At 36.7% G+C, this 26,193-nt stretch overlaps 1 protein-coding gene across 1 annotated transcript; it reads left to right on the forward strand.

The window, feature by feature from the left end:
• Window positions 1-1,114: 1,114 nt before the first annotated feature.
• On the forward strand, window positions 1,115-25,703 carry LOC133322931 (mitogen-activated protein kinase kinase kinase 15-like). The gene is made up of 9 exons (XM_061531881.1): window positions 1,115-1,315; window positions 8,842-9,036; window positions 19,931-20,091; window positions 20,160-21,054; window positions 21,117-21,659; window positions 22,345-22,946; window positions 23,007-23,132; window positions 23,199-24,329; window positions 25,374-25,703. The coding sequence occupies exons 2-9, from the start codon at window positions 8,977-8,979 to the stop codon at window positions 25,690-25,692; spliced, it is 3,837 nt and encodes a 1,278-aa protein (XP_061387865.1). The 5' UTR covers window positions 1,115-1,315; window positions 8,842-8,976; the 3' UTR covers window positions 25,693-25,703.
• The last annotated feature ends 490 nt before the right edge of the window (window positions 25,704-26,193 follow it).

The following is a 26,193-nucleotide window of genomic DNA, read 5'->3' on the forward strand; positions in this document are numbered from 1 at the left end:
GCCACCTAAGAAAACACAGAATATGAAAGAACTGCCAATAAGGTCGAAAGTCGATCTAAGTAACCCTAATGTCAAACATAAAGCATACATAAGTGGCTAGGAGGAAAAAAGTGTTAAGACGTACGTTCGGATCGTACAAAAATACCACAGTAAAATTTATAAAGAAAAATAATTGAAGAAAATTCGCTATTTTCATGAAATGTAATGGAAAATCAAGTGCTAAGAAAGAAAAAAAGTGAAAATTAAAATCTACAAGTGAAGAAGGTGTATAGATATATTGGAAAAAAAGTGAAAGATATTGAAAAAAAGTTCCGCAAAACTTCCCCCACAATCCAATCGGGCCCCCTCTTAAACGACCGACCAAATGTCAAATGTGTCGTCGTCGACGTCGTTGTTGTTGTGAGAGGGTGAAGACGAAGCAGCAACAGCAGCAGTAGTGGCGAAGAAGAATAAGTGGAAGTGTGTTGTTGTGTTGTGTGTAGTGTTCCACAAACAAAATTCAAGTGTGTGCCTGCCTCCTCTTAATTGATTTCGATTTCTTTCTTTTTGACTTTCAGCCAGCCAGGCTGTCCATCTGACTGCCTGTTTGTTACGATTCGATTTCAATGATTTAAACGGTTCACAGGCAAAACAAGAAGGCAAAGCAGAGCGTGCCACTGTGTGTTTGTGTGGTGGAATCTTTGCGTTGATTTTAATCCATAAATATAATAGCAAGAATAGTAGAAGTCAATGAAGAAGAAGCAAAAGAAATAATTCAGAAAGTGCAACAACACAACTATCAACAACAACAGTAGCACCAACATTAACAAGATAATCAAAATAAAAATAATAGCATATCGCAAATTGTGTGTGAATGTGAATTTGAAATCGCGTTGTCGTAGTCATTCGCAGACGTCGCCTTCGTAGATCAAACTCTTCTCCTTAACGTAATAAGTAAAAGATAAACGCGAAACGAAAGATATAGGCAAACAGCCGCAACAGCAAAAGGAGGAGGAGGAGGCGAAGAAGAAGAAAACAAAAACAACAAAAATAGATAAACATACATAATAATTTTTTTAGAATTATGGCTAGCAATGCAGCAGTGGTTAACGCTAAACCACAACAGCAGCAACAACAAATCCAACAACTACAACAGCAGCAGCTCCAGCTGCAACAACAACAACAGCAGCCAATACAATGGACAACACAACAACAGTTGACGGTTGTCTGCGTTATAGACACACAGCTGGGCGATAATCTCAAAGATCGAGAATGTGCCCTGGAAGAAATTCAACAAGCCGTACAGGCTGTGGGTGCAAATTTTCAACGTGTCCTGGTAAGCATGATGGTGTTTGCATGTTAACGAGTGATATTATTTTATATTTAGTGTTAGAATTTACCGGTTTCAAGTGGTTTGGAAGTCATATAGCTAAAGATAAAAAATCTCTAATCTAAATCTAATGCGAAAAATAACATTGCTTAAATGGTAGAAGAATATCAAATTCAAAATCCAATAAGAAATCGAGTTATGAAAGGAAAAGATCATACGGAATTACTGGGAAAATCCAACAAGAATACGTTATTAAAATTGTTCGTCAAATTGGAGGAAATTACAAATTTGTTTGAGGATCTGAAAGGAGTCCATAAAGACGAGCTTAATAAATGAGTTGAAAGGAGTATTTAAAGATGAGGTGAAGGGAGCCCTATTAGACGAGTTGAAAGTAGTCTTTATAGTACTGCTGAAAGGAGTCTTTATAGACGAGATGGAAGGAGTCCTTATAGACGAGTTTAAAGCAGTCTTTTTGGACGAGCTGAAGGGAGTCTTTATAGACGCGCCGAAGGGAGTCTTTATAGACGCGCTGAAGGGAGCCCTTTTAGACGAGTTGAAAGGAGTCTTTATAGACGAGAAGAAGGAAGTCTTTACAGATCAGCGGAAGGCAGTCTTTATAGACGAGCTGAAGTGAGTTTCGAAAGATGAAGTGAAGTGAACTTTTTGGACAGGTGGAACGGAGTCTTTGTGGACGGGTTGAAGGGAGTCTTTATAGACGAGTTGAAGGGGATCTGCATAGATGAGCCGAATGGAGTCTTCATAAACGATCGAATGAATTCTCCATGAAGGAAGACAAGCAGATGATTTGTAGTCTTTATAGACCATCTGAAGCCAGGGATTATTTATGAAGAATATGAAGAGATTATTGGTAAAACAGCTGAAGACGAATGATTTTATTGATGATCTGAAGCCCAAGGCACCTTTAAAAATATCGTTAAAAACTAGCAGAAGACAAAGGAGTATTTATTGACGAGCTAATGCGGTGGAGCTTTTATATGCGAGATTAAGGCCAGAAATTTACACACGAACTGAGGCTCGGGAATACATTTTAAAAATTGTGAGGTATATTGTATAGACGAGCTGAAGTAAATACTCCTTGAGGCAATCTTTTCTAGCAAAGACGAGCCGAAGGGAGATTTTATAGACGCGCAGAAGGAAGTTCTGAATATCTAACCCACGGCCGAAATAGTTCGATTTTGCTTATCGAAGCTTAGGAAGTCTTTATAGACAAGTTGAATATGAAGAAGTCTTTTTAGACGAGTTGAATTTCAAGGAGTCTTTTTAGACAAACGGCAGCACAGGGATTTTTTTTGGATGGGCTGAAGCTAACGGAATCTTTATAAAGCAACTGAGGATCAGGAACTCTTTATAAACGTGCTGAAGGACAGAAATCTAAACGTTCTAAAAGGAGTATTTATAGAACTCATAAAGGGAGTCTTTGTAGGCGAACTGGCGCAGGCAGTCTTTATAGCCAAACTGAATGCCAGCAGTTTCTACTAAGGATCTGGATTACACGAAGTATTTCTAGATTAGCAGAAATGAAGGATACGAAGTCTATATAGAAGTGCAAATTTCTGGTCCTATTTTTAGACTTCAACTTTATACAACAGGGTTCTATATATAACATCTGAAGGCGCCAGATTGTACATACGACCAATAAATCCAGAATATTGTACAGATCGGAAAGTCTAGGTCCGTGAGTCTTTATCGACTGGCTGAAGTTGTGGGTTCTAGATTCCTTCCGGCATTTGAAAATAACCCAAATAATTTTCTCCTTCTGAATTGTTAACCGCAGATTAAATATTATTCTGGCCAACCATTTGGCCGATTTGGCTACTGCGCTACAGGTCTCTAAACGTTTTCTATAGATAGAATTGTCCCTTAATATCGTATGTGTATTGAATATAGGTCTTTCAATAGAATAGGTTGGGGAAAAATAAATCCCTTAGGCCGATCGTCGAGAATGTCGATAAAATCGAAGAAATGATCGAAGTTGACCGGAATGTTAGCAGTCGTAACATCGCCCAGGGGCTAAAAATCGACCATAAAACTGTTTTAAACCATTTACACAAAGCTGGATTCAAAAATAAGCTTTATATTTGTGTACCACAACAAGTAACAAAAAAAAATAGGATGGATCGAATTTCCATCTGCGAAGCCTTGGCCAATTTCTTAAACGAATGGTGACTGGAGATGAGAAATGCAACACATACGATAACACTGTGCGAAAACGATCGTAGTCAAGGAGAGGAGAAGTACCTCAAACGGTGGCCAAACCAGGACTAACGGCCAGGAAGGTTCAGCTATGCATTTAGTGAGACTGGAAGGGGATTATTTATTATGAGTTGCTTCCTTATAGTCAAACGCTAAATTCTGATATCTACTGTCAACAACTGGACCGTTTGAAGATAGCAAATTGACCAGAAACGGCCAGAATTGGACAACATGAGAGGTGTGTTCCACCAGGACAACACTGGGCCACATACATCTACAGTGCCTCGCCATAAACTTCGGGAGCTTGGTTTTGAAGTTTTAATGCATACGCCATATAGTCCCGACTTGGCACCAAGCGATTATCATATTTTTCTTACATTGCAAAATTTCTTTAATGATAAATAATCGGTATCTAGGGAGGATTGTGAAAATCGAATACTAGAGTTTTTTTTTGCAAATAGAGAGCAGGACTTCTATGAGGGAGGCATTATGAAGTTACCTATAAAATGGCAACAAATCATACAACAAAACGGTGCATATTTGGCCCAAATTGGACATACCGAAGCATGTTAAATATAGTCATATAATAATGAATTTCTTTTTCCCCAACCTAATATTTTTCTATATAGAAGTCATTTACTGGTTTTCTATATATAAATTGTCTTATGCTAGTCCATATGTAGAATCTTTATTGTATAAGAATATTTCATATGTAGAAATAATCATTCAGGACTTCTATTTATTGGAAACATCTTACATATACTCTAGTCTTACGGGGCTATATTTTAAAAATATAAATCTTAAGGTTTTTTCTTTGCCTCCTTGTAAATGTCTTCTTCTATAGAAGAATACATCATTTTACAACTATTCTGTTGATTTTCTTCCTTTCCCCAATGTTATAACTCATTCTGTAAATATCTGACTGAAAATCTTTTGAACATACCGTTGATCATAAATACCCATTATTTGTTTTGCTTTCCAAATCGAAAGGAAAAAAAATACATAAATTTTACGTTGTAATTGTATCTATTCTGTTTAAATCAAGTGTAACAATAATTTAAATTGCAAATCTACGGCATGGTCTGTTTGTATTGGCCGGCCACCAAGATATTTACGAGCCATGCAGTGTATATTCCATTTCAATTTGCAAATCTACAATGGCAAATTGAATTGAATGCATTTCAGACGGTCGGTCGGTCAAACAAACATAACTATTTATTGAATTGTTGAAAGTATAGATCGATTTAATTTGTATTTTTTTCTAAATCTACAACCAATCTATTTGCAACCTTAAACTCAAACGAGTGACACAAAAGCGAGACATTGTAACAAATATTTCGTTTTTATGCAGGAAATCCATTTAAATTTCAAATATTTTTTTCTAATGTAGATTAATTCTAAGAAAAAAAGTTAAGGGTGTGTTTTTTTATTATCTTTCACGTCCACCTTTTTTTACGTTGTTGTTATTCACTGTAATTGACAAGGAATTTGCAATTTACTAAACAAAAATCGATTTAAGGTATGTACTGGCTTTAATAATATTGCCTTGTTTTTGTTATTTTAATTTGGAATAATTCAAGCTTTGACATGAACACCTCGATTTTGTTTTTTCTCTTTTTTGCGTTTAAAACTAAATTCAGTAGTTAATGGACTACATGGATTTTAATTGCTTGCTGTCTAGGCATATGCCACAGCGCATATTTTTTCTATTCTGTCAATTTTAATTTATGAAATAGTTTCGAAAGATTTTTCCCAAGTCAATAAATTATTTTTTTTTTCTTTTCAATTAATGCAGTACATTATACAATACAATGATAGTGTAATTTGCTGTTTGGAAATTTAATAAAAATTGGTAAACAAAAAAGGAAGATCAGAATGGAAATCAAAACGCAATGAGAGGTGTTTTTGAATGTATCAGCTTCATATATGATAAAATAGAAGTTCTTTTAATATTAGCTTGGGGAAACAACCTAAACAACCTCTCTCATAGAAGTCCTGCTCTATATTTGCCAAAAAATCTATTAGTCGATTTTCACAATCCTTCCTCGATACCAATTATTTCAAGTAAATAAATTTCGCAATGCAAGAAAAAGATGATAATCGCTTGGTGCCAAGTCCGGACTGTATTGCGGATGCATTAAAACTTCCCAACCAAGCTCTCGAAGTTTCTGGCGAGTTACTGTAGATGTGTGTGGGCTAGCGTTGTCCTGGTGGAAAATGACACCTCTCCTATTGGCCAATTCTGGCCGTTTCTGGTCAGTTGCTATCTTAAAACGTTCCAGTTGTTGACAGTAGATATAAGAATTTAGCGTTTGGCCATATGGAAGCAACTCATAATAAATAATTCCCTTTCCAGTCCCACCAAATGCATAGCAGAACCTTATTGACCGTTAGTCCTGGTTTGGCCACCATTTGAGGTGCTTCACCGCTCTTTTACCACGATCGTTTTCGCATGTGTTGCATTTCTCATCTCCAGTCAACATCCGTTTCAGGAATGGGTCTATCTCATTCCGTTTGGCCAAGGCTTCGCAGATGGAAATTCGATCCATCCTATTTTTTCTGTTAATTGGTGTGGCACCCAAACATCAAGCATCTTTTTGAATCCAGCTTTGTGTACAGTTTTATTTTGATTGATTTGGAGCTCCTGGGCAATGTTACGACAGCTAAAATGCAGGTCAACTTAGATCATTTCTCCGATATATACCTCTGCAAGGTGCATCTTTAAGATCAGAAATTCCTGAACGGAATCTACAAAACCAAAATTGCACATAATTGGCTGTTACAGTATTGGAACCATAAACACCATTCAGAATTTTAGCCACTTGGCTTGCATTTTTGCCTTTGTCAAAGAAAAACTGTAAAATGTACCGAATATTCTCTTTGTTCACTTCTATATTTAATACCCTGTAACTCACAACTGAATGTACCAAACGAAAAACAGAATAATAATTTCTTTTACTTCGAAATTGTTTGTTCGATATTTTACAAGAAATCTATCAGTACAGCAATCTGCCGAAAAATAATGGTTTTCTTTTTCCCCAACCTATTATTTGTTTGGTTATGAATGCCCATTGAGCTATAAAACCTATAAATAACACTTGAGTGGGATTTGGACAAAATATCTGAAAAAATAAGTCCGGATTCTCATTGTCTTCTCATTGATGAAGATCTCGGCAGAACTCGTTATAAGTGGAATGAAATGCTAATAAGCAGAATCATAATTTGTCCATTGGATTACCGTACGGAAATCAGTCAACAGAGGGACACATCAGAGAGCGATACTCTCTCTCTCTCTCCAATGTAGTGAGTCCCGATGATAACTGACATCCTGCTAAAGTTTGATAATATTAAGATAAAGTATGTACCCTATTTCGATGATTCTGTCTATGTTGATCAGTGGTAAATTTCTACCAATTATAACTCTGTCAAATAGGTCACAGGCAAATGAACTTGAGGTAATCTCACGAATGCAGGAATGGTGCACTTCACTAGTAAACACAAGATAGCAGACTTCCATACCTTGAATGGAATGACTTTTTTACTCTGGTTAGAACCCAAATAGTTCGGAACATTCCTGTATCACAATGAAAGGTGTAATAGCACACTAAGAGTTATCTAATAACACTTTACTCATTCAAGAACCCCGTAGCAAAGGTCGGGAGATTAAAACGGGAAATCCTACAATAGCTTACTTACTTATGGATGTCTTGTTTGGTGGCATGCGCTTGACAGACAACTAAACACTCTTGACAATATGAAATTAAGAGCAGTGATTGAAATCACTCCCTAAGAACCTGCTTTGAACATAATCCTAAATCTCCAGCTACTGGACCTTACGGTTAGGTTCCATTTAACATTGGCGAAATCCGTAAAATCTCCTGCGAGAAAGCTTGCAGCAGAGTGCCTGGGTGCAGAACATCAACATCTTTATGACCTAAGATTTTATAACGTAGAACTACCTCATTTTTGTCACTGAGGAAAAAAGAGATCAAACTTACTGTAGGATCATAACAGAGGTCTGCCACATTTCCCACATTGGACTTCAATGGAGTGGATTATTGCCGGATTTACTCTGTCCGGTTTTCAGATTGCCTATTGTCTTCATACACCTAGTCATTCTAAACTACTATGAAGGCTTGCCATTCCTTCAACTCTTTTAAAAAAGTACGCACTGAGCTTTAGTTCGTTTACAGAGACTCTTTGGCTTCCACATCATCTATAAAGAACGCCTGGAGCTTCAGCTCGGCTATAAAAATATCCTTCAGATAGTTTATGACGATGCCTTTTCGCTCGTCCAAATTAGACAACCGTCCGCTAGTCTACAAAAATTCCCTGAGCGGCAGCTCGTCTATAAAGAGAAACTGAGCTTCAGCTCGCCTCCAAAGAAACACTGAGCTTCAGATCGTCGATAAAGTCCCCTGAGGGACTACAGGCCTACAGGCTATCTATAAAGAATTATTTTAACTCATTTATAAAATCTCCATTCAAACAGCACACATATACAGACTATGTGCTTCAGCTCGACTATTCAGACTGCCTTCACTTCACCTATACAGACGCCGTTCAGTTCGTCAATTAAGATTTCCATCAGATCGTCTATAAAGACTCCCTTCAGCTCGTCTATAAAGACACCCTTCAGCTCGTCTATAAAGACATCCTTCAGCTCGTCTATAAAGACTCCTTTCAGCTCGTCTATAAAGACTCCCATTAGCTCATCTATAAAGACTCCCTTCAGCTCGTCTCTAAAGACTCCCTTCAGCTCGTCTCTAAAGACTCCCTTCAGCTCGTCTATAAAGACTACCATCAGCTCGTCTATAAATACTCCCTTCAGCTCGTCTAAAAAAGACTCCCTTCAGCTTGTCTAAAAAAGACTCCCTTCAGCTAGTCTATAAAGACTCCCTTTAGCTCGTCTATAAAGACTCCCTTTAGCTCGTCTATAAAGACTCCCTTTAGCTCGTCTATGAAGACTCCCTTCAGCTTGTCTATAAAGACTCCCTTCAGCTTGTCTATAAAGACTCCCTTCAGCTTATCTAGAAAGACTTCCCCAACTCTATAAAGACTCCCTTCAGCTCGTCTATAAAGACTCCCTTCAGCTCGTCTTGAAAGACTCTCTTCATACCACCTATAAAGATTTCTTCTAGGTCACCTATAAAAAAATCCTTCTCTGAGCTTAGCTCGTCTATAAAGGCTCCTCTGAGCTTCAGCTAGTCTATTCAGCTCCTCTATTCTCCAAGCTCTATCAATTTTAAATTATTTTATTAAATTTACTTTTATTTTCATTAATAATACAATTTAATTATTTTCTCTTCATTTTGCAGTTCGACAAATTGGATTTTGGTGAAACGAAAAAATTGGAAACATTTTACAATGCCGATGTGGCTGTTATTGATTTGAGCATACAATCACATCAGCGATCATTATCCTATCATTTGGGCGTGCGAGAATCATTCAATATGAAAGAGAATATATTAATCTATAATGATGTTAACTCGAAGCAGACACTAAGCTTAAAGGTAAAAAAATATTCAAAATCGTAACAAATTCCATAAAAAGTAAAAATATTGGTTACTATAACGCCAGCTAAACTAAAATAGCTTTTTAAATGTTTCCGTTTTGGATTAGTTAAACAAAAAAATAAGCGGCAAACGAACAACAAAATTCACCTTTTTTAGCCATGCTAGAAATGCATTATTTTTGTTGTTGCTTGTTTGCTCGCTGGGGGTCTTTAAACAGTTTTTTAATTACGTCTACCCAAACAAAATCAGCCTCCCACTCACTAAAACAAATTTTGTTATTGAAATAGAAAATTTACAAGTTTGTGATGATGATGTTGTTGTTGTTGTGCTTTACACCTTTTGATTATCACCTATTTATCAATTTTCGAATATCTCAACTAATAGCAGCCAAGCAGTCAACGAAACAAAAACAAAAAAGACGACCATGGCAGCATCTACGCGAAACGACGACAACAACAAAAACAAGATTTTGATAGGCATACCGCCAACAAACCATCTAACCAACCAGCAAGTCGTCCGGCTAGGCAGTCCGCCAGCCAGCATCTTTGTCTTTACATTTATGGCGACATTAGTTCGACCGAACCACTTAATTATAGAAATAACCCCACCAGCATTGATTTGTCTTTATTTATGTCTGTATGTCTGTCTGTCTCTGTGTGTGTCTTGTTGTTTGGCATTTCTTCATTCATTCTTTCATTCATTGAATCTTTCGTTGGGGCTGCTGATGCTGTAGCTGCTGCTCCGTCGTCCGATTCATATCTCTAGAGAAGAGTTCATCACCATCATCGTTTTCAGTTGCCCATTCACAAAAGTGTTGAAAAATTCGTTTGACATTGTAATTGTGTTGGCATTCATTCGGTTTTTTTTTTGTTCCAAGCGGAATAAATGAAACTATAAATAATTATGATGAAATCCGGTTACTTGGTTCCGATCCAAACGATTCTCTCAAAATAATCAAAGAAATATTTTTAGGGTACTGAAAGTTTAGTATTGCAGTATCAAATAACTTGTCAGTCCATATTTTCAGATCATTCTTCTGGAGTAATAGTTCCCCAGCTTCCACTTAGAGGGTTCTCCAAGAAAGAAATTTCTATTCAATCATATATATGACTTTTCAAAAATGAACCCGATTCAAATGTAGACGAGATTTAGACTGCACACTAGCTGTATCCTGCTTCCTATACTAACTTATGGATGTATTGTATGGTGACATGCGCTTCACCGACATATAAACCATCTTGACCATATTAAACTGTGTGCAGTGATCGGAATCGCTCCTTAGAACCCCAAGCTGCATTGAACATAATCTTAAATCTCCAGCCAATGTACCTTACGGTTAGGTTCCAGGCAACAAGGTGTGCTTTGTTCTCCAAGAAAGAAATTTCTATTCAATCATATATATGACTTTTCAAAAATGAACCCGATTCAAATGTAGACGAGATTTAGACTGCACACTAGCTGTATCCTGCTTTCTATACTAACTTATGGATGTATTGTATGGTGACATGCGCTTCACCGACATATAAACCCTCTTGACCATATTAAACTGTGTGCAGTGATCGGAATCGCTCCTTATAACATCAAGCTGCATTGAACATAATCTTAAATCTCCAGCCAATGTACCTTACGGTTAGGTTCCAGGCAACAAGGTGTGCTTTGAGACTCAAGGAAACAGGAACATGGAGGATCACAGTCGTCCGACCTGTAGATTCATGTTTAGACGAGATTTCGACTACAATATATATATATATATATATATTTCGTCCGATTTTACACACGTTTGTCCGATTTATAAGGAATTTTAAGGCTTCTGGTCATTCTTAGTATGTGTCGCCATTGGCTTAGAAGGTTCATATGAAACATTATCACTTGGTCCGAATTTCGTCTTCTCTTCCCACTTTCCTTCATTTTCACGTATATGACACCGAATATTGAACTGTCCGCTGTAACAAAGTCTTTTTTGCAGAAGGTTGCTTTTCCTCAATCGATCTCAACCTCTTCATTGTCACAGGCTATAGTGAGGGTTTGATTTCTTTAGGAACAGCTACCACTGGAGTTGTTGTAGCAACCCTATTGCTTTTAAACAATGAGCTGAGGTGACAGACGTTCGCCTAAATAGACTCGAGTCGTTTAAGATCGTATACCCCTCTAGAGTTATTGTAGTCGCTTTAATCAGGTTTCTGCCTTTTTTGTTCGTACTTGCCTTGGGTTTTGATCCAGTACTGCGGTATTCCTTAGAGTTACCACCTTGGTAAAGGCCTCGAGGGGATGGGCACTGTACGCAAGGTGCACATTCTGCCGTCTATAATTTTCCCAAGGTATTTTTAAGAGACATACGGATATGCGAAATTCTATTTCAAATTTTGCTCTGATCACGATTTTTCGCTGTCTATTTTACTCTGTCTGGTTGTAAGCTCGCCTAGGAACACTCTCGTTCGGTTATTAAGCCTTCCTTGATCTCAATAATTACACCCAGGCCTTTCGAGCAGCTATGAAGGCTTCCCGGTCCTTTACCTCATTTTTTAAAGATGCTAAGGCTATTTGAGCTGCAGCTCTTCTATTAAACGTCCTAAGCTTTAGATATTTTATCAAGACTCCCTTCACCTTGTATAAAAGACCCCCTCCCGTTCCTCTATAAAGACTCCCTACAGCTCGTCTATAAAGACTCCCTTCAGCTCGTCTATAAAGACTCCCATCAGCTCGTCTATAAAGACTCCCTTCAGCTCGTCTATAAAAACTCCCTTCAGCTCGTCTATAAAGACTCCCTTCAGCTCGTCTATAAAGACTCCCTTCAGCTCGTCTATAAAGACTCCCATCAGCTCGTCTATAAAGACTCCCATCAGCTCGTCTATAAAGACTCCCTTCAGCTCGTCTATAAAAACTCCCTTCAGCTCGTCTATAAAGACTCCCTTCAGGTCGTCTATAAAGACTCCCTTCAGGTCGTCTATAAAGACTCCCTTCATGTCGTCTATAAAGACTCCCTTCATGTCGTCTATAAAAACTCCCTTCATGTCGTCTATAAAGACTCCCTTCATGTCGTCTATAAAGACTCCCTTCAGCTCGTCTATAAAGACTCCCTTAAGGTCGTATATAAAGACTCCCTTCAGCTCGCCTATAAAGACTCCCTACAGCTCGTCTATAAAGACTCCCTTCAGCTCGCCTATAAAGACTCCCTTCAGCTCGCCTATAAAGACTCCCTTCAGCTCGCCTATAAAGACTCCCTTCAGCTCGTCTATAAAGACTCCCTTCAGTTCGTCTATAAAGACTCCCTTCAATTTATTTACTTCGAAGCTATTCAATGAATAATTCACAGCCTGTTATTGTTGTAACAGAATATTTTTCTCTGCTCAATCTGGTTCTGCTTCCAACTCCAGGTCGTCGACATGTATACATTGAGTCCACAAAGAAGATGGGCAATTGAGGTCTATAGAATATATCAATGTTTTCTAATCATAGAATAGCTATAGGCTGGCCTATAGGATACGAAAAAAAATGCTTGGGATGTCAAAATATTGTAGGAGTTCTTCTGCCTGTGGTAACCTGTTGGAAAATTCTAGGCATACCTTTATTAAGAAATTTTTGGCTGTGTTCTATAAACTTTGAAAATCTTCTACCCATAGAATACCTTGTGTAGACCTTCTAACCTTGGTCTCTATATGAAAACATCCTTTAAATATCGTATTGCAGATCTTCCAGTTACAAAACTGTGTACTAAATAATGAACCGGTTTCATATTTGTTTTAGTAAAATAAAAACGAAAGCCATCATCACTAGTAACAGATTTCTAGCTTAGAGATACAATACCCCCATGTCTCTATGAATTTTACAATTTTTTTTTGTTAGCCGCTGACGCCGCTTGATGGCTTCAAGTGTTGACCCGTTGATTTTTTTTTTTTTTTTGTTTATTATAAATTGTTGGCGTTCTCGTGCATAACACTTATGACTTGTTGTGGCTTTTTATTGTTGTTATTGTAAATTATGTACTCCGGCCGACGTCGACGACTGTCAATTCCATAATCATTGTTATTTGTTAGTTGTTTTTTTCATTTGATTTTATGTGGGTTGCAAATTGTTGTTTTATTTCGTTTTTTTTCTTGTTTGTTACGTTATCATTTTTTCGTACACTGTTGTAACCTAATCTGGACATTTGTTTACTTCGATGATATCTGAAGCTCCATATATCGCCGCCCGCTTTCAAAAAAACTAGTTTTTGTTATGATTGTTTTTCTTTTTCTGCCTGTCTTCTATATTCAGTTTGTTTATATCGTGGTTTTATTATTATTCATTTTTTTCTCTTTGTGTTTGTTTTGTTGTTTATTTACATTCATTTTTGCTTTGGTTTATTTTTGTGTTGTCTTTCTTGTATATTTTTCATATATATATATATTTTGTATTATTGCGGTTTTTCTGTTTTGCTCTACGTATTTGGTTTTGTTTACAATTGTGAGTGCGCGCGCGGTATTTGTACCCAGATCCATTATTATTATTTACTTTAGCCTGAGTTTTAAATAATTTTTTTTGCGGTTTATTATAATTTTTATTGTTGTTATAGGCCATTGGTCATTTCTTCGGGGATTTTTTTGTTTATTCAAGTTGTGAAAAGAAATTTTAACTTATAAATATGAAAATGGAAGCCACAACTTCATATTGTTGATAGGTCATTCATATTCCGATAGAAGTTCTGTAGGTATATTTTTCCGAATTATTGTTCATTGTTAAAGTTCGTTGCCATTGAGATTTGCATTTGCTAATTGAAAGCGAACGAGAAAGATTTACACAGCTGGGTTAAGACAAGTCACAATTTTACATCTGTTGCAACTTCAAAACCACAATTAAATTTATTTTATAATATTTCATGTCTCGGTGGGGTGGTTTTCCCACTGACCACTTCAGAAATGCCTGAAACGAAGGTGGTGATCTGTTAGATATGTCATTTGAAAAGTGACATTTTGAAAAAAAAACAAAAATGAAAAAGAACTTAAAACCAGTGAGCGGAGCTGTATAGTCGGACGGGGCCGACCATACGATACCCTACACAACTACCACGGAACTCAAATTTTCTGCGGATGTTTATTCCGAGCCTGGACAATATTTTGTGATATTTGCACCCTCTTGCCAGATTAGAGGTAAACAGCACCTCTTCCTCACACTGACATATTTTCCGAATATTACGAGTATTCAGTACAGCTATTGTCCAGATTCCCTTCACCGTGGGTTGTGTTGTGATATTCGGCTTTCGTTTGTGGTCTATAGATCGACTCGAAAATAACAAAAAAAAAAAAAAAAAAAAAATAAGTTTTCGGTCCACTTCATTCCAAAATTATTATCTGGTCATCACCGAAAATTATAGGCGTTGTCCTTGACCATAACTGGAACCTCATGGAACATTTCAAAGTGATCAGCGTTATAGTTCCGCTCTCTAGAGTGATAATGGGTTACTAAATAATATACGAATACGGAGATACCTGTAAATATTTAGGTGTAACTCCCACATCCGAGTACATACGACAATATAATTGGTATCAATTTAAAGGTCAACCATTCCTCTTGGATATAATATCAACTTCTCGTGTCCATGTCCTTCAGGGGTAAATATATACGCTGTAGAATACAAATTTTGTCATTTTTCACACAAAAGTCAGGGTCCATTTGACCCGCTAAATATTGACCGATCTTTATCAAAACAGGCAGGCACGGACACACATGTCTAGATCGACTCAGCTAGTTGAGATATGACGATCGGTATACTTAAAGGTGGGTCTAGGACCAATATTTCGCGGCGTTACAAACTTTTGGGACTGCACAAAGCTATAATACCCTGACAACATAGTTGTGTAGGGTATAAATATCCTCAGAGAAGACATTCTATCACTATATTGTCTTCTTTCTCTGGGAGATCTTTATCATGGTGCAGATGCAGGTAATTTTTTTCTTAACCAGACTATCCTTCGTTTTTTTGGGAATTAGAAGAAATTCCAAAGCGCAATTTATTGTCTCCTTCGGACCAATACTGTGAAGATAATTATAAGCGCACACCATGTATGGACTCTAATGGAACATACGTGGTATCTCTCCCAATTAAACCCGAATTTAACAGCCAAATAGATCTCGAACATTCGAGGACAATTTGTCTACAACAGTTCCTTCGCAATGAGCCATAACTCCTTAGAAAACTTAACGTTAAAGAAATATATGATGGAGTAGTTCTTGAATATTAAAATTTAGACCATAAGAGGCTACAGTTCCTTATTTTCCTCATCATCCGGTCATCAACTCAGATAAACAAACTACAAAACTACGGGTTGTTTTTAATGCTTCTAACAGAACATCAAATGGGGAAAGCCTCACATTTTGCACGACGGTCCGACTCTTCAACTTGACTTGGTTCTCCTACTTTTACGATGGAGATTATATCAATATGTTTTTAATTGTGACATTTCTCAAATGTATCGACAGATACGAATAAAACCAGGTCAAACAGGTCTCCAGAGAATTCTTTTCAGGGATTCTCCCAATAATCCTATCCAAGATTATGAGCTACAGACGGTAACGTTTGGAGTTAATTGCGCTCCCTATTTAGCCATTCGGACACTATTACAGTTGGCCGATGATATTGAATCTCAATTCCCTCATGCTGTACACATCCTACGGAAGTGCATGTACGTTGACGACGTCTTGTCGGGATATCATGACTTGGAGACTGCACATAGATCAAGAGACCAACTTATTGGTGGTTTAGGTTCCGCCAAATTTGAATTACGAAAATGGACATCTAATATCCGCTCTATTCTAAAGCCACTTCTCCTCAAAAATTCAATAGATTCTCAAATTCTTAATTTCGTTTAAACAAGTAGTTCCAAACCTCTGGACATTAGATGGAATACTCAATTAGATATTTTTTACTTTAATGTCAAGCCTCTTGTCCACAAACCTAATTATACCAAACGGAAAGTGCTTTCCGCAATTGCTAAATTATTTGATCCTATAGGTTGGTTAAGCCCAGTTATTATAGTAGCAAAAATTATTATGCAACGCATATGGCTAGACAAAATTGATTGGGATGATTCTCTTCCGTATTCGACGGAAAAGGAGGGACAGAAGGTCGTTGAAACATATCATATTGTTAATTCTATTTAAATACCGCGCTAGGTCAAGTATAAGCCTGATTGTGTAGCCGAACTGCATATTTTTATACCCTTCACCACACTGTTGTACAGGGTATTATGTCTTTGTGCATATGTTTGTAACAGGCAAAAATAATCTAGAGAGACCCATGGTTCCTTTTGAGAATATGCATAGAATCACTTTCTGAGTCGATTTACGCATGTCCGTCTGTCCATGTTAAATTGTAAACAAAGTACAGGTCGCATTTATGATCCGAATTGGATGAAATTTGGCACAGGTTACTTAATTGGCCCAAGGACGAACCCTATTGAAATTGGAGAAAATCGGTCCACGTTTAGGCATAGCTTCCATATAAGGGTACCCCCAAATTTTCGGTATTTTGAGGTTCTTGAGCGCGTTTTTTAACAGAATTCCCTGAAATTTGGTACTTTGAGTTCTTATTGGGTATCAAATCTCCCTACGAAAAAATATAAATAAAGGTCAATTTTTTCGGATAGCCCCCATATAAGGGTACCCCCAAATTTTCGGTATTTTGAGGTTCTTGAGCGCGTTTTTTAACTGAATTCGCTGAAATTTGGTACTTTGAGTTCTTATTGGGTAGCAAATCTCCCTACCAAAAATTATAAATAAAGGCCAATTTTTTCGGATAGCCCCCATATAAGAGTACCCCCAATTTTCGGTATTTTGAGGGTTTTGATCGCGTTTTTCGACCGAATTCGCTGAAATTTGGTAATTTGAGTTCCTATTGGGTAGCAAATCTCCCTACCAAAAATTGTAAATAAAGGTCCAGTTTTTTTTATTCCCATTCAAAATCTCGTGTCTTCTCGAATGTCAAGTTATTCCCATATTGACTGGTATCTATAGAAGATCTCAAAAAGACTTTTATGTATATAAATATATAAATGTTAATTTTCCATAAAATTCATCAACAAGATTTCTCCCACAAGGTATCCTTTTCACTCTTCCCGAAAGACCATAAAGAAAGATCACAGAAGACCTCAAAAAGGTTGTCTGTCGGTGTTGCCGACAGATAATACCCTATGGTTTGCGGAGGTCTTCGGAAATTCATAGAGTTTTTATCATACGCTTTATATAATGTATATTTTTTATCAAAGAGGATTCAGATTTAATGTTGATCAAATTCAATTTGCTTCTATTTAATAAAATTTACAATTTTATAAAATACTGACCATTCAGGGGGAGAACTTGATCTAGGCTTGGTAAAAATAATAGCTATTGCAACGTTTGGTTCAAATCGGCCATTACATTCGCTTATATGGGATTTATAGTGGTCCACTCCTCCCAAAGGGAAGAAGTAGTGGACCAAAGGGTCCAATCTTCCGACTTCATATACGCTTTGTATAGATAATAGCTTGTAAAAAGTTTGGTTCAAATGGGATCGTCCGTTCGCATGATACTATCAAATTAATTTTTTGCACAATTTTGACCATTGAAGTGGATCAATAAGTCTCATCTTCGGACTTGATCTAGACTTGGTAGATAATAGGTTGTGAATGTTTTGTTTCAAATTGGATATTTCGTTCGCCTAATATTGGATTTATAAATATTGAACATTTTGACCATTTGTGGGGGAGGTACCAAAAGGAGTGAACCAATTGGTCCCATCTTTGGACTTGATCTCGGCTTAGTAAAGATAATAGGTTGTTCAAGGTTTGGTTGAAAAAAGATCTAAAATGTGCGGAGTTATACTTTGTGTGAGCTGTATAAATTTTAAAAGTCAGTAACAGTACGTTTACATTTAACCGGATTTCGTTAACCCAGTGGGTTTCAATTGCCATTTCCTTTGCATATATGTCAAATAAATCCTCATAAAGTAGGTTAACCCGGTAAAAAGTTCTAATGTACAAGGAGTTTAAATTTATATATCTGCTTCGTACGGCATTACTATCATGTTTTAAGCATAAAAATCGGATGTAATCGCCAAATTGAACTTTGTGTCGTATTAGTAATAATAATTGAATATCAGTAGGCGTATTATTATTATTCTTCAATGTAAATCATACGCTCCCAAGCCGAATAAGGTAATTTGACGGCAGTAATAGGGTACAATCATATTAAACCATTTAGGAAAGTAGTTAAGTCGGACTGGGCCGATTATATGATACCCTTCGCCACTTTTGGCATACTCTACATATGAATCCTAAAAATTTCATATCAGTGTTGCCTCGAACGAACATTAGCACAGATCATTATAGTACGCTATTCAAAATTTCGTCCAAATCGAAAGATATGTAGGGACTTTGGTGCATCATTTAGATAAAATCGGACGTAAATATATATGGGAGCTATATTTAAATAAAAAAAACGGATTTTTACTAAACCTAACGCACATCGAAAGATATATTTGGCGCGCCAATTACCTTAAATCGGTAAATATATATGGGAGCTATATCTAAATCTGAACTGATTTTCACGAAACATAACACACATCATTCTTGACTTAATTCAGTGCGCTGTGCCACATTTCGTGCAAATCGAAAGGGAGCTATATCTAAATCTGAACCGATTTCCACAAAACTTAACACGCATCAATCTAGACCTAATTCAATACGCTGTGCGAAATTTCTTGCAAATCGAAAGATATATTGGTACTTTGGTGCACCATTTACATTAAATCGGAAGAATATATATAAGAGCTATATCTAAATCTGAACCGATTTCCACAAAATTTAACACGCATCAATCTAGACCTAATTCAATACGCTGTGCGAAATTTCTTGCAAATCGAAAGATATATTGGTACTTTGGTGCACCATTTACATTAAATTGGACGAAAATATATGGGGGCTATATATTTAAATCTGTACCGATTTTTCCCAATTTCAATAGAGTTCGTCCTTGGGCCAAATAAATGAGCTGTGTCAAATTTCATCCAAATCGAATGATAAATGCGACCTGTATTTTGTTTACAATTTAACATCAACAGACGGACGGACATGCATAAATCGACTCAGAAAGTGATTCTATGCATATTCTCAAAAGAAACCATAGGTCTATCTCGTTCTCTTTTGCCTGTCCATTTGCTATCCATCAAAATTAGAACCTCCCGGTTCTATGATTTTTCTATTCTAGAGCTTTTAAAAATAAATTCCTTCTTTATTCTACAATAATATTCCTTCTGGTTCTGAAAAGACCAACAATCATTCTGGTCTTATAATAGAAGATCCTTCAGCTCCTCCAAAAATCGTATTTGTTTTCCTAAATATGATCATCCGTTCTTCCAAAGTAAATAGCTTTTAGCCTCCTAATCCTAAAAAAAACTTTCCGTTTTTTGAAAAAATATTTGGAGATCTTGCTCATCCTCAGGATCTAATCTTCTTAAAAGTGGCATCGCCTAGATCATCTAAGGGCCCCCTTTCTAGCCATCTTTCAAAAGAAACACAATCTTACCTTTTCGAACTCGAAGTCTAAATAGAGAAAATCTTATAATTCTATTTAGAGATCCTCAAAGAATACGGTATCAGTATTTTAAAAGAAAATCCTATTTGGAAATCGTGCTAATCCTCAGGATCTCATCTACATAAAAATGACATCCTTTTTACATCACATAAGGAGATCCCTTTCAAAATAAACATTTCAAAAAGCATACCTTTTCGAATACGAAGTCTAAATAGAGAAAGATCTAACAAAGCTTTCCTGTGAAGGGGTAGGCTTTATCAGACCCTTTTTAGTGAGAAAATACCTCAGTATACGTAAAAATATTATCTTACTAAATCCCGTATCTTCCTTTATCTTTCAATTGCAGCTCTCATTTCCCAACTACACCTTTTTATCGTACAAATACAATCCAGAATATGGAGTGTGTAATCTGACGAATTTCAACAAAGAACTACCGGCCGATACAAAGTTGCCCACGTTACAGGCGAGGCTTAAGCGTCTGCTGCAAGATGTGGAAATTCAGTCAAAGTAAGTAAACATAAAATAAGCAACAACAACAACCTTCTCTAAAATTATCTTCTCGTCACTTCTTTCAGGGCTCACATGCGTGAAAAATTCCTGGCTGATTTGCGGCAAGCCCGTGAAACCTATGCCACCAATACGAAGAGATTACAAAGTATTCTGCATGAAATGCGTAAACGTTTGGATGATGGACATGTGTTGTCGGGAGAAGTGGTACACAGTTTTATGTGTTCACTGCGGGATGTTCAAGACTACGATGCCATGGTGTGTTTGGTAAATGATTTGAAAAATATTCCAAACACCAGGAAATATGTGGAAACGGGTAATATGAGTTTCCTCTATGCCTTCGCCTTAAATCGCCGCAACAAGAAAGGTGATCGTGAAAAAGCCTTAGAATCTTCCCTTAAGGCGTTGGAAAAAAAGGAAAATGAATTTCCCGATATGTTGTGCCTTTGTGGTCGTATCTATAAGGATATATTTGTTGAATCCGATTACACAGATACGGTCAGTTTAAAAAATGCCATTAAATGGTATCGTCAAAGTTTTGAGGTTCAGCCAAATGAATATGCTGGCATTAATTTGGCCACCCTTTTGGTTATCGATGGTAAAGAGTTTTCCAATACGGAAGAGCTACAACACATCGGAATGACTCTTAACAATTTAATTGGTAAAAAGGGTAGCCTTTCTTCGCTAACAGAATATTGGGATGTGGCAACATTTTTTGAAATATCTGTCTTAGCTGAAGATTATGCCAAGGCCATAAAGGCAGCGGAATGTATGTTTAAGCTGAAACCACCGGGGTGGTATTTAAAATCCACCATTGGGAATATAAGTCTTATACATCGGTTTCGAAAAAAGGGCGATGATCATCAGCCCACCATTGAGGAGCAAATATTTCAATTTTGGATGGATTTCTTTTTGGATGCCACCGATAGCAGTAAAATAAGTAATATACGATTTCCCATATTGGTGAGTGAACAAAGGAACATAAATTTTGAAATTCAAATTAAAATTGTGATTTTCTTTTTTAGATTTTGGAACCCCAAAAAATCTATATGCCCAGTTATGTCAACATCAACATGGACGCCGAGGAGAAGTCCATACAAATCATCAACATTTGTCTGGCTCATGCCAAAAATGAATGTAAAAAAGTCCATGATTTTGTTTTCACTGCCTCCCAGATAAAATCGGTTAGCTTGTATAAGCGAGACGATCGTTGTGCCTATCTATATGTACATCATAATTCAGATGATTTTCAAATTTATTTTCCCTCCACCGAGTGTCGTCAACGTTTCTATGAACTAATATTGGAAATGGTGTCGGATCAAGATGTCTTTGTCAATCTGAATGAAGAAGAAACACCACAAATTGAATACGAATATGATTATGATGATCAAAATCGTAAAATAATATTAGGTAAAGGTACTTATGGTACGGTTTATGCGGCTCGAGATAAACATACCCAAGTGAGAATAGCCATAAAGGAGGTGCCCGAAAAGAATTCACAAGAAGTCCAACCGCTGCATGAAGAGATTAAATTACATTCACAGTTGAGGCATCGTAATATTGTGAGGGTAAGTTTGGAATGGAATGGAATACGATACGATCCATTAATGGAATTATAAGCAGATATAAAAAGTAGATAATAAATTATACATATCTGATCTTTTAAGAGAATCAATTAAAAATTATGACAAGGCTGGCCTGTAGAAAGGAGATATTTGTTAATATTCGATCGTTATCTTGATAATCAACAACGGCTGCAATTCTATGGGATTAGCCCGTATAAAGCGGCCAAGGATATTGACTGTGGAAATAGGAGTCTGCTGACTACCTTAGTAATGCGATTAAGGCTCTTAAAACCTTTGTAAGGATCTTCTAAGTCTTCATAAGAAGACAATTTTCTCGCCTTCAGAAGATTGCCCTTATTTCTTAAATGACAATCCACTTGGTCTTCCAAGGAAATATCTTCCTTAGGGTCATAAAAAACCCTCAATATGCACCCTTCTAGTCCTTCGTCACATGGACCTAATCTCAAAAGTATTTAAATAAATTCTAGAATTCTAGTAGAAATGTTGAAGAGGTCTTCAAAATGAAAACTTGTCTGGTTCTTGAAAACCCCATTGTGGACTTCTCAGAGAAGATTTTTTTGGTCTGCTAATGGAAACAGCCAGCATGCCTGGTCCATATATGAACCTTGGTCTAGACATCTAAACTCTTTCAATTCCCAATTTTTTATTTCTCTCATTATTTTTCCAGTACTTGGGTTCCCTCTCCGAAGATGGCTATTTCAAAATCTTTATGGAACAAGTTCCTGGTGGTTCACTCTCCGATCTATTGGAAAAGAAATGGGGCCCCCTAAAGGATAATGAATCAACAATGGCATTTTATTCAAAACAAATTCTCGAAGGTCTTAAATATTTACATGAACAGAAAATCGTACATCGTGATATCAAAGGTGATAATGTACTGGTGAATACATATAGTGGTGTGGTGAAAATTTCCGATTTTGGTACATCGAAACGTTTGGCTGGCATTAATCCAATGGTTTCCACCTTTACGGGAACTCTCCAGTATATGGCACCTGAAGTAATTGATTTGGGTTTTCGTGGTTATGGTCCAGCTGCTGATATATGGTCATTTGGTTGTACAAATGTTGAAATGGCCACAGGGAAGAGGCCATTTATTGAATTGGGTTCAGCACAGGCGGCAATGTTTAAGGTGGGATTCTACAAGAAACATCCAACAATACCCGATGAGCTTTCACAGGCTGCTAAGAATTTCATTCTTCGATGTTTTGCCATTCAGGAGAATGAAAGGCCAACGGCAGCCCAGCTACTGGAAGATCCCTTCCTGACAGAGTAAGTTTTGAATGCGATTTATTGAGGATATTTTTCTGAGGTGAATTGTTTTCTTTTTAGTAAACATCGCAAATTGAGGTTAGGACCACCCTCAACTTCCGATTTCAATCGCAGTATTTCAGTGCCAGCTGATCGTTTGGTTAGCAGGCCCAAGTCTGGTAATACCCCCACAACACCAGAGATAGAGTAAGTTGTCTAATAGATTCATTTGAATACTTTATTTTTATTTTTTTTATTCTCCCCTTTTTCCAGAGGTTTCCACAGTACCTCCGTTGATATTGAAAATCTACCCAGCCATCAATCGCTTACCATGACAATGGAACGTCGTAACTCTTCCGGCACTTTGCTGTCACCCGAAATTGAAGTCTCCACACCCTCCTTGCGCACCGGTGCCAGTTCCGAGACCAGTGAAACTAATGATTTTTATCATCTCAAAAAAGAATCTCAACGTCGTACTACTCTCTCCAAAGTCCTGACGACGGATGAGTCAAAAATATGCGATTTATGGTTGGAAAAATTGAATGAAGAACACAATAATATTGTGGCCCTAACCAAAGCAGAATTGCAAAAACTCTTAAGTGGCATACGAGAATATATTATGAATGAAAAAGAGAAACATTTAGAGGCTTGCATAAATAGCTTAAAGGAAGAACTCAACTATGATGCTGCTGCATTGGATCATTTGCATTTGGCCTTGTATTCATTTCAAGATGCCGTTATCTCAGTGTTGAGATTACACTCCATCAAACCCCATTGGATGTTTGCTTTGGATAATTTAGTCAAACAGGCGGTACAGGCTTGTGTTATGATTCTCTCTCCCGAATTGGGTGCCAATCTACTGGGTAAAGATCCCTCACTCATCGACGATGAAAGTGTACACAATCAACAACACACCTCGACAGATAGTCAAGAGAAAATGATTGCCTATGAAGCGGCTCATGCCCAAAGCACTACACCAGCAATGGATGAAGATAGCAATAGTTTTTCTTCTACCGAATGTGTGCGACTGTTGCGTGACATTAAAGAATCAAATCGTAAATTTCATTATCAGCATTTGGAACATCAAAAGCAAAGTCTTAAAGCTCTGCAGAATATCAGTAAAGAATTGGCTCATTTCTATATGGGTCGTAAGAGGACTAGAAGATCACGCTACAGCTCGGCGGGTAGTAAGAAGCCTAATCGTCAATATAAGAGACAATTTGCAAGGCGTTCGTTTAGTATATACAATGGTGGTCTACAGGAAGTCGATGAACAACTGGAGGAATGGTTAACCCGCAACGATGTCGATGAAATATCGAAAAATGTTATCCTCAACGAGGGATTCTCCTATGAAGATTTTATTTACAATATGGATAAATTGGATTTAATGCGTTTGGAATTGAGGTAAGAATGGAAGGGGGAACACATCAATATTATGTGGAAATTCGAAAAGAGATCTGGTGGAGGTGTTTCGGTCCAGATGACATTCAATTATATAGGAAGAGCATGATATATGCCATGGAGAACCAATTAGAAGGTCTTCATTTGAAGAAGAAGGCCAAGGGTCTTCTTATTTTCTTATAAAGAAGACCAAAGGAACCAATATATATTCAGGCACTTAATTATAGCAACATATAGTAGATTTTTATAAAGAAAGTGAGCATCATAATATCAAAGGCCATCCTTTTTGGTATAATACCAGCATGGAGTAGATTTGTATAAATAAAGTGAAGATCAGAGTGTCGAAGACCTTCTTTAATGTCAGAATAACACCATGGAGGAATATCTCTTTAATAGAAGAAGACCAGAAGACCTGATATTCGTGTCTAGAAGTTGGCCCTGTCTTCATTTAATGAAAATCAGCATGTAGAAGTTTTCCTTCAATGAAAGACTACTAGAAGAGGATTTTATTTTGGTGGAATATCAGAAAATCTTATTGTAATCTGATATAGGGAATATCTATTTCTGGCTTCTCAGTAAGGTTGTAATCTGTATGACCAGCATCTCCATGGAATCTGGAGACAGGTGCGCAGTCTCCTCTATATATTTTCATGGTCTAGAGAAATAGGTTCACGTTTGTAACACTGAACCTCTATCTAGATATCCCTGATGTATCTGGTTGGGGAAATCCTGTCCATAAGGCTATGAATCGGACATCGATGGGCGGATGTTGCAGAAGAAAGACTGCACTCTGGCATTTCTGAATGTCCTTCCACTGCGTATAATCTACATTCGCAAATCACACTAGGGGTCAAAACTATCAACTTGAGGACCTTATTCCTATCTCTCACGACTCGAAAAGGCTTTCGAATGTTACACCCAATATTTTGGAACTATTAGTGGTCGGAGTCTCTCCATATCGTAGGACTCCTGGTATTCCTAAGGTTTTCCAGCTTATTTTCTATTAATATTTTTCCTTTAAAAATTTTATTTATCTTTTTATTTCAGATTGGGTATTGAAGTACGCCTATGGTCGCTAATCACACAAATTCGAGCACAAACAGTGCCAATGAATATCGGCAGTAGTTCGACAGAAGAACGGCAATTGACAAACTCAACTTCCTATGTAAATAATAATATTGCCTATAGCAATAATACCATGTTAAATAATTTAAATAACAATAACACTACAACAACAACAAACAGCAATAACAACAACAATAATAATAATAATTCTGTGGCCTTAAATCATAAACAAACACGCAGCTCCTTAAGACGTAACAGTAGCAAACGTTGTGACAGTGAATATGATTCGTGTAGTGAATAAGTTCTGTACAAAAACAACAACAACAATTACACTTACTCTTTCTTTTTTTGTTAAAAAAGAAAAAAAGCTTTTTTGTTTTTTTTATCCCTAACCTCACTTTCTTTTTAAGTTTATTTTTGTATTTTTTTTAGTTATTTAAAAATACAAAAATTAAAAGAAATCACAAGAAAATGCAACGCACAATACCAGTTTTTCCTTCTTTATTTTTATTAAAGAAAATAGGATATAACTCTGAAAATAATAATAATAATTCTTATTTGTTTTTTTTTAATTGTTAAATTATTATTAATTAATTATTTCCCAACATTCAACTACTTATTTCTCTCCTTCCTCTTCTGCCTAACATTATAATTGTATAATTTAATTTTTATATTTTTATTATTTTTTAAATGTTTATTTAATTTTTTTCTTTTTGTGAAAAAAAAACTTACATATAATTTTTTAATATAACTTTTCTTCCATGCCCGCTTCCCTACCACCCCCCTGCCCTGCCCCACATTG

Source organism: Musca vetustissima, unplaced genomic scaffold (genome assembly GCF_032173495.1).
Source record: "Musca vetustissima isolate MV318-11 ecotype Yass unplaced genomic scaffold, APGP_CSIRO_Mvet_v1 utg17310, whole genome shotgun sequence".
Classification (NCBI taxonomy): domain Eukaryota; kingdom Metazoa; phylum Arthropoda; class Insecta; order Diptera; family Muscidae; genus Musca; species Musca vetustissima.

Bases quoted from the DNA above. Each gene is read 5' to 3' on its own strand.
- LOC133322931 (XM_061531881.1), top strand. From the start codon at position 8,977: ATGAAAGAGAATATATTAATCTATAATGATGTTAACTCGAAGCAGACA. The intron at 21,055-21,116 runs GTGAGTGAACAA...TTTCTTTTTTAG, and splicing joins ATATACGATTTCCCATATTG to ATTTTGGAACCCCAAAAAAT. The intron at 24,330-25,373 runs GTAAGAATGGAA...TTTTTATTTCAG, and splicing joins TTAATGCGTTTGGAATTGAG to ATTGGGTATTGAAGTACGCC.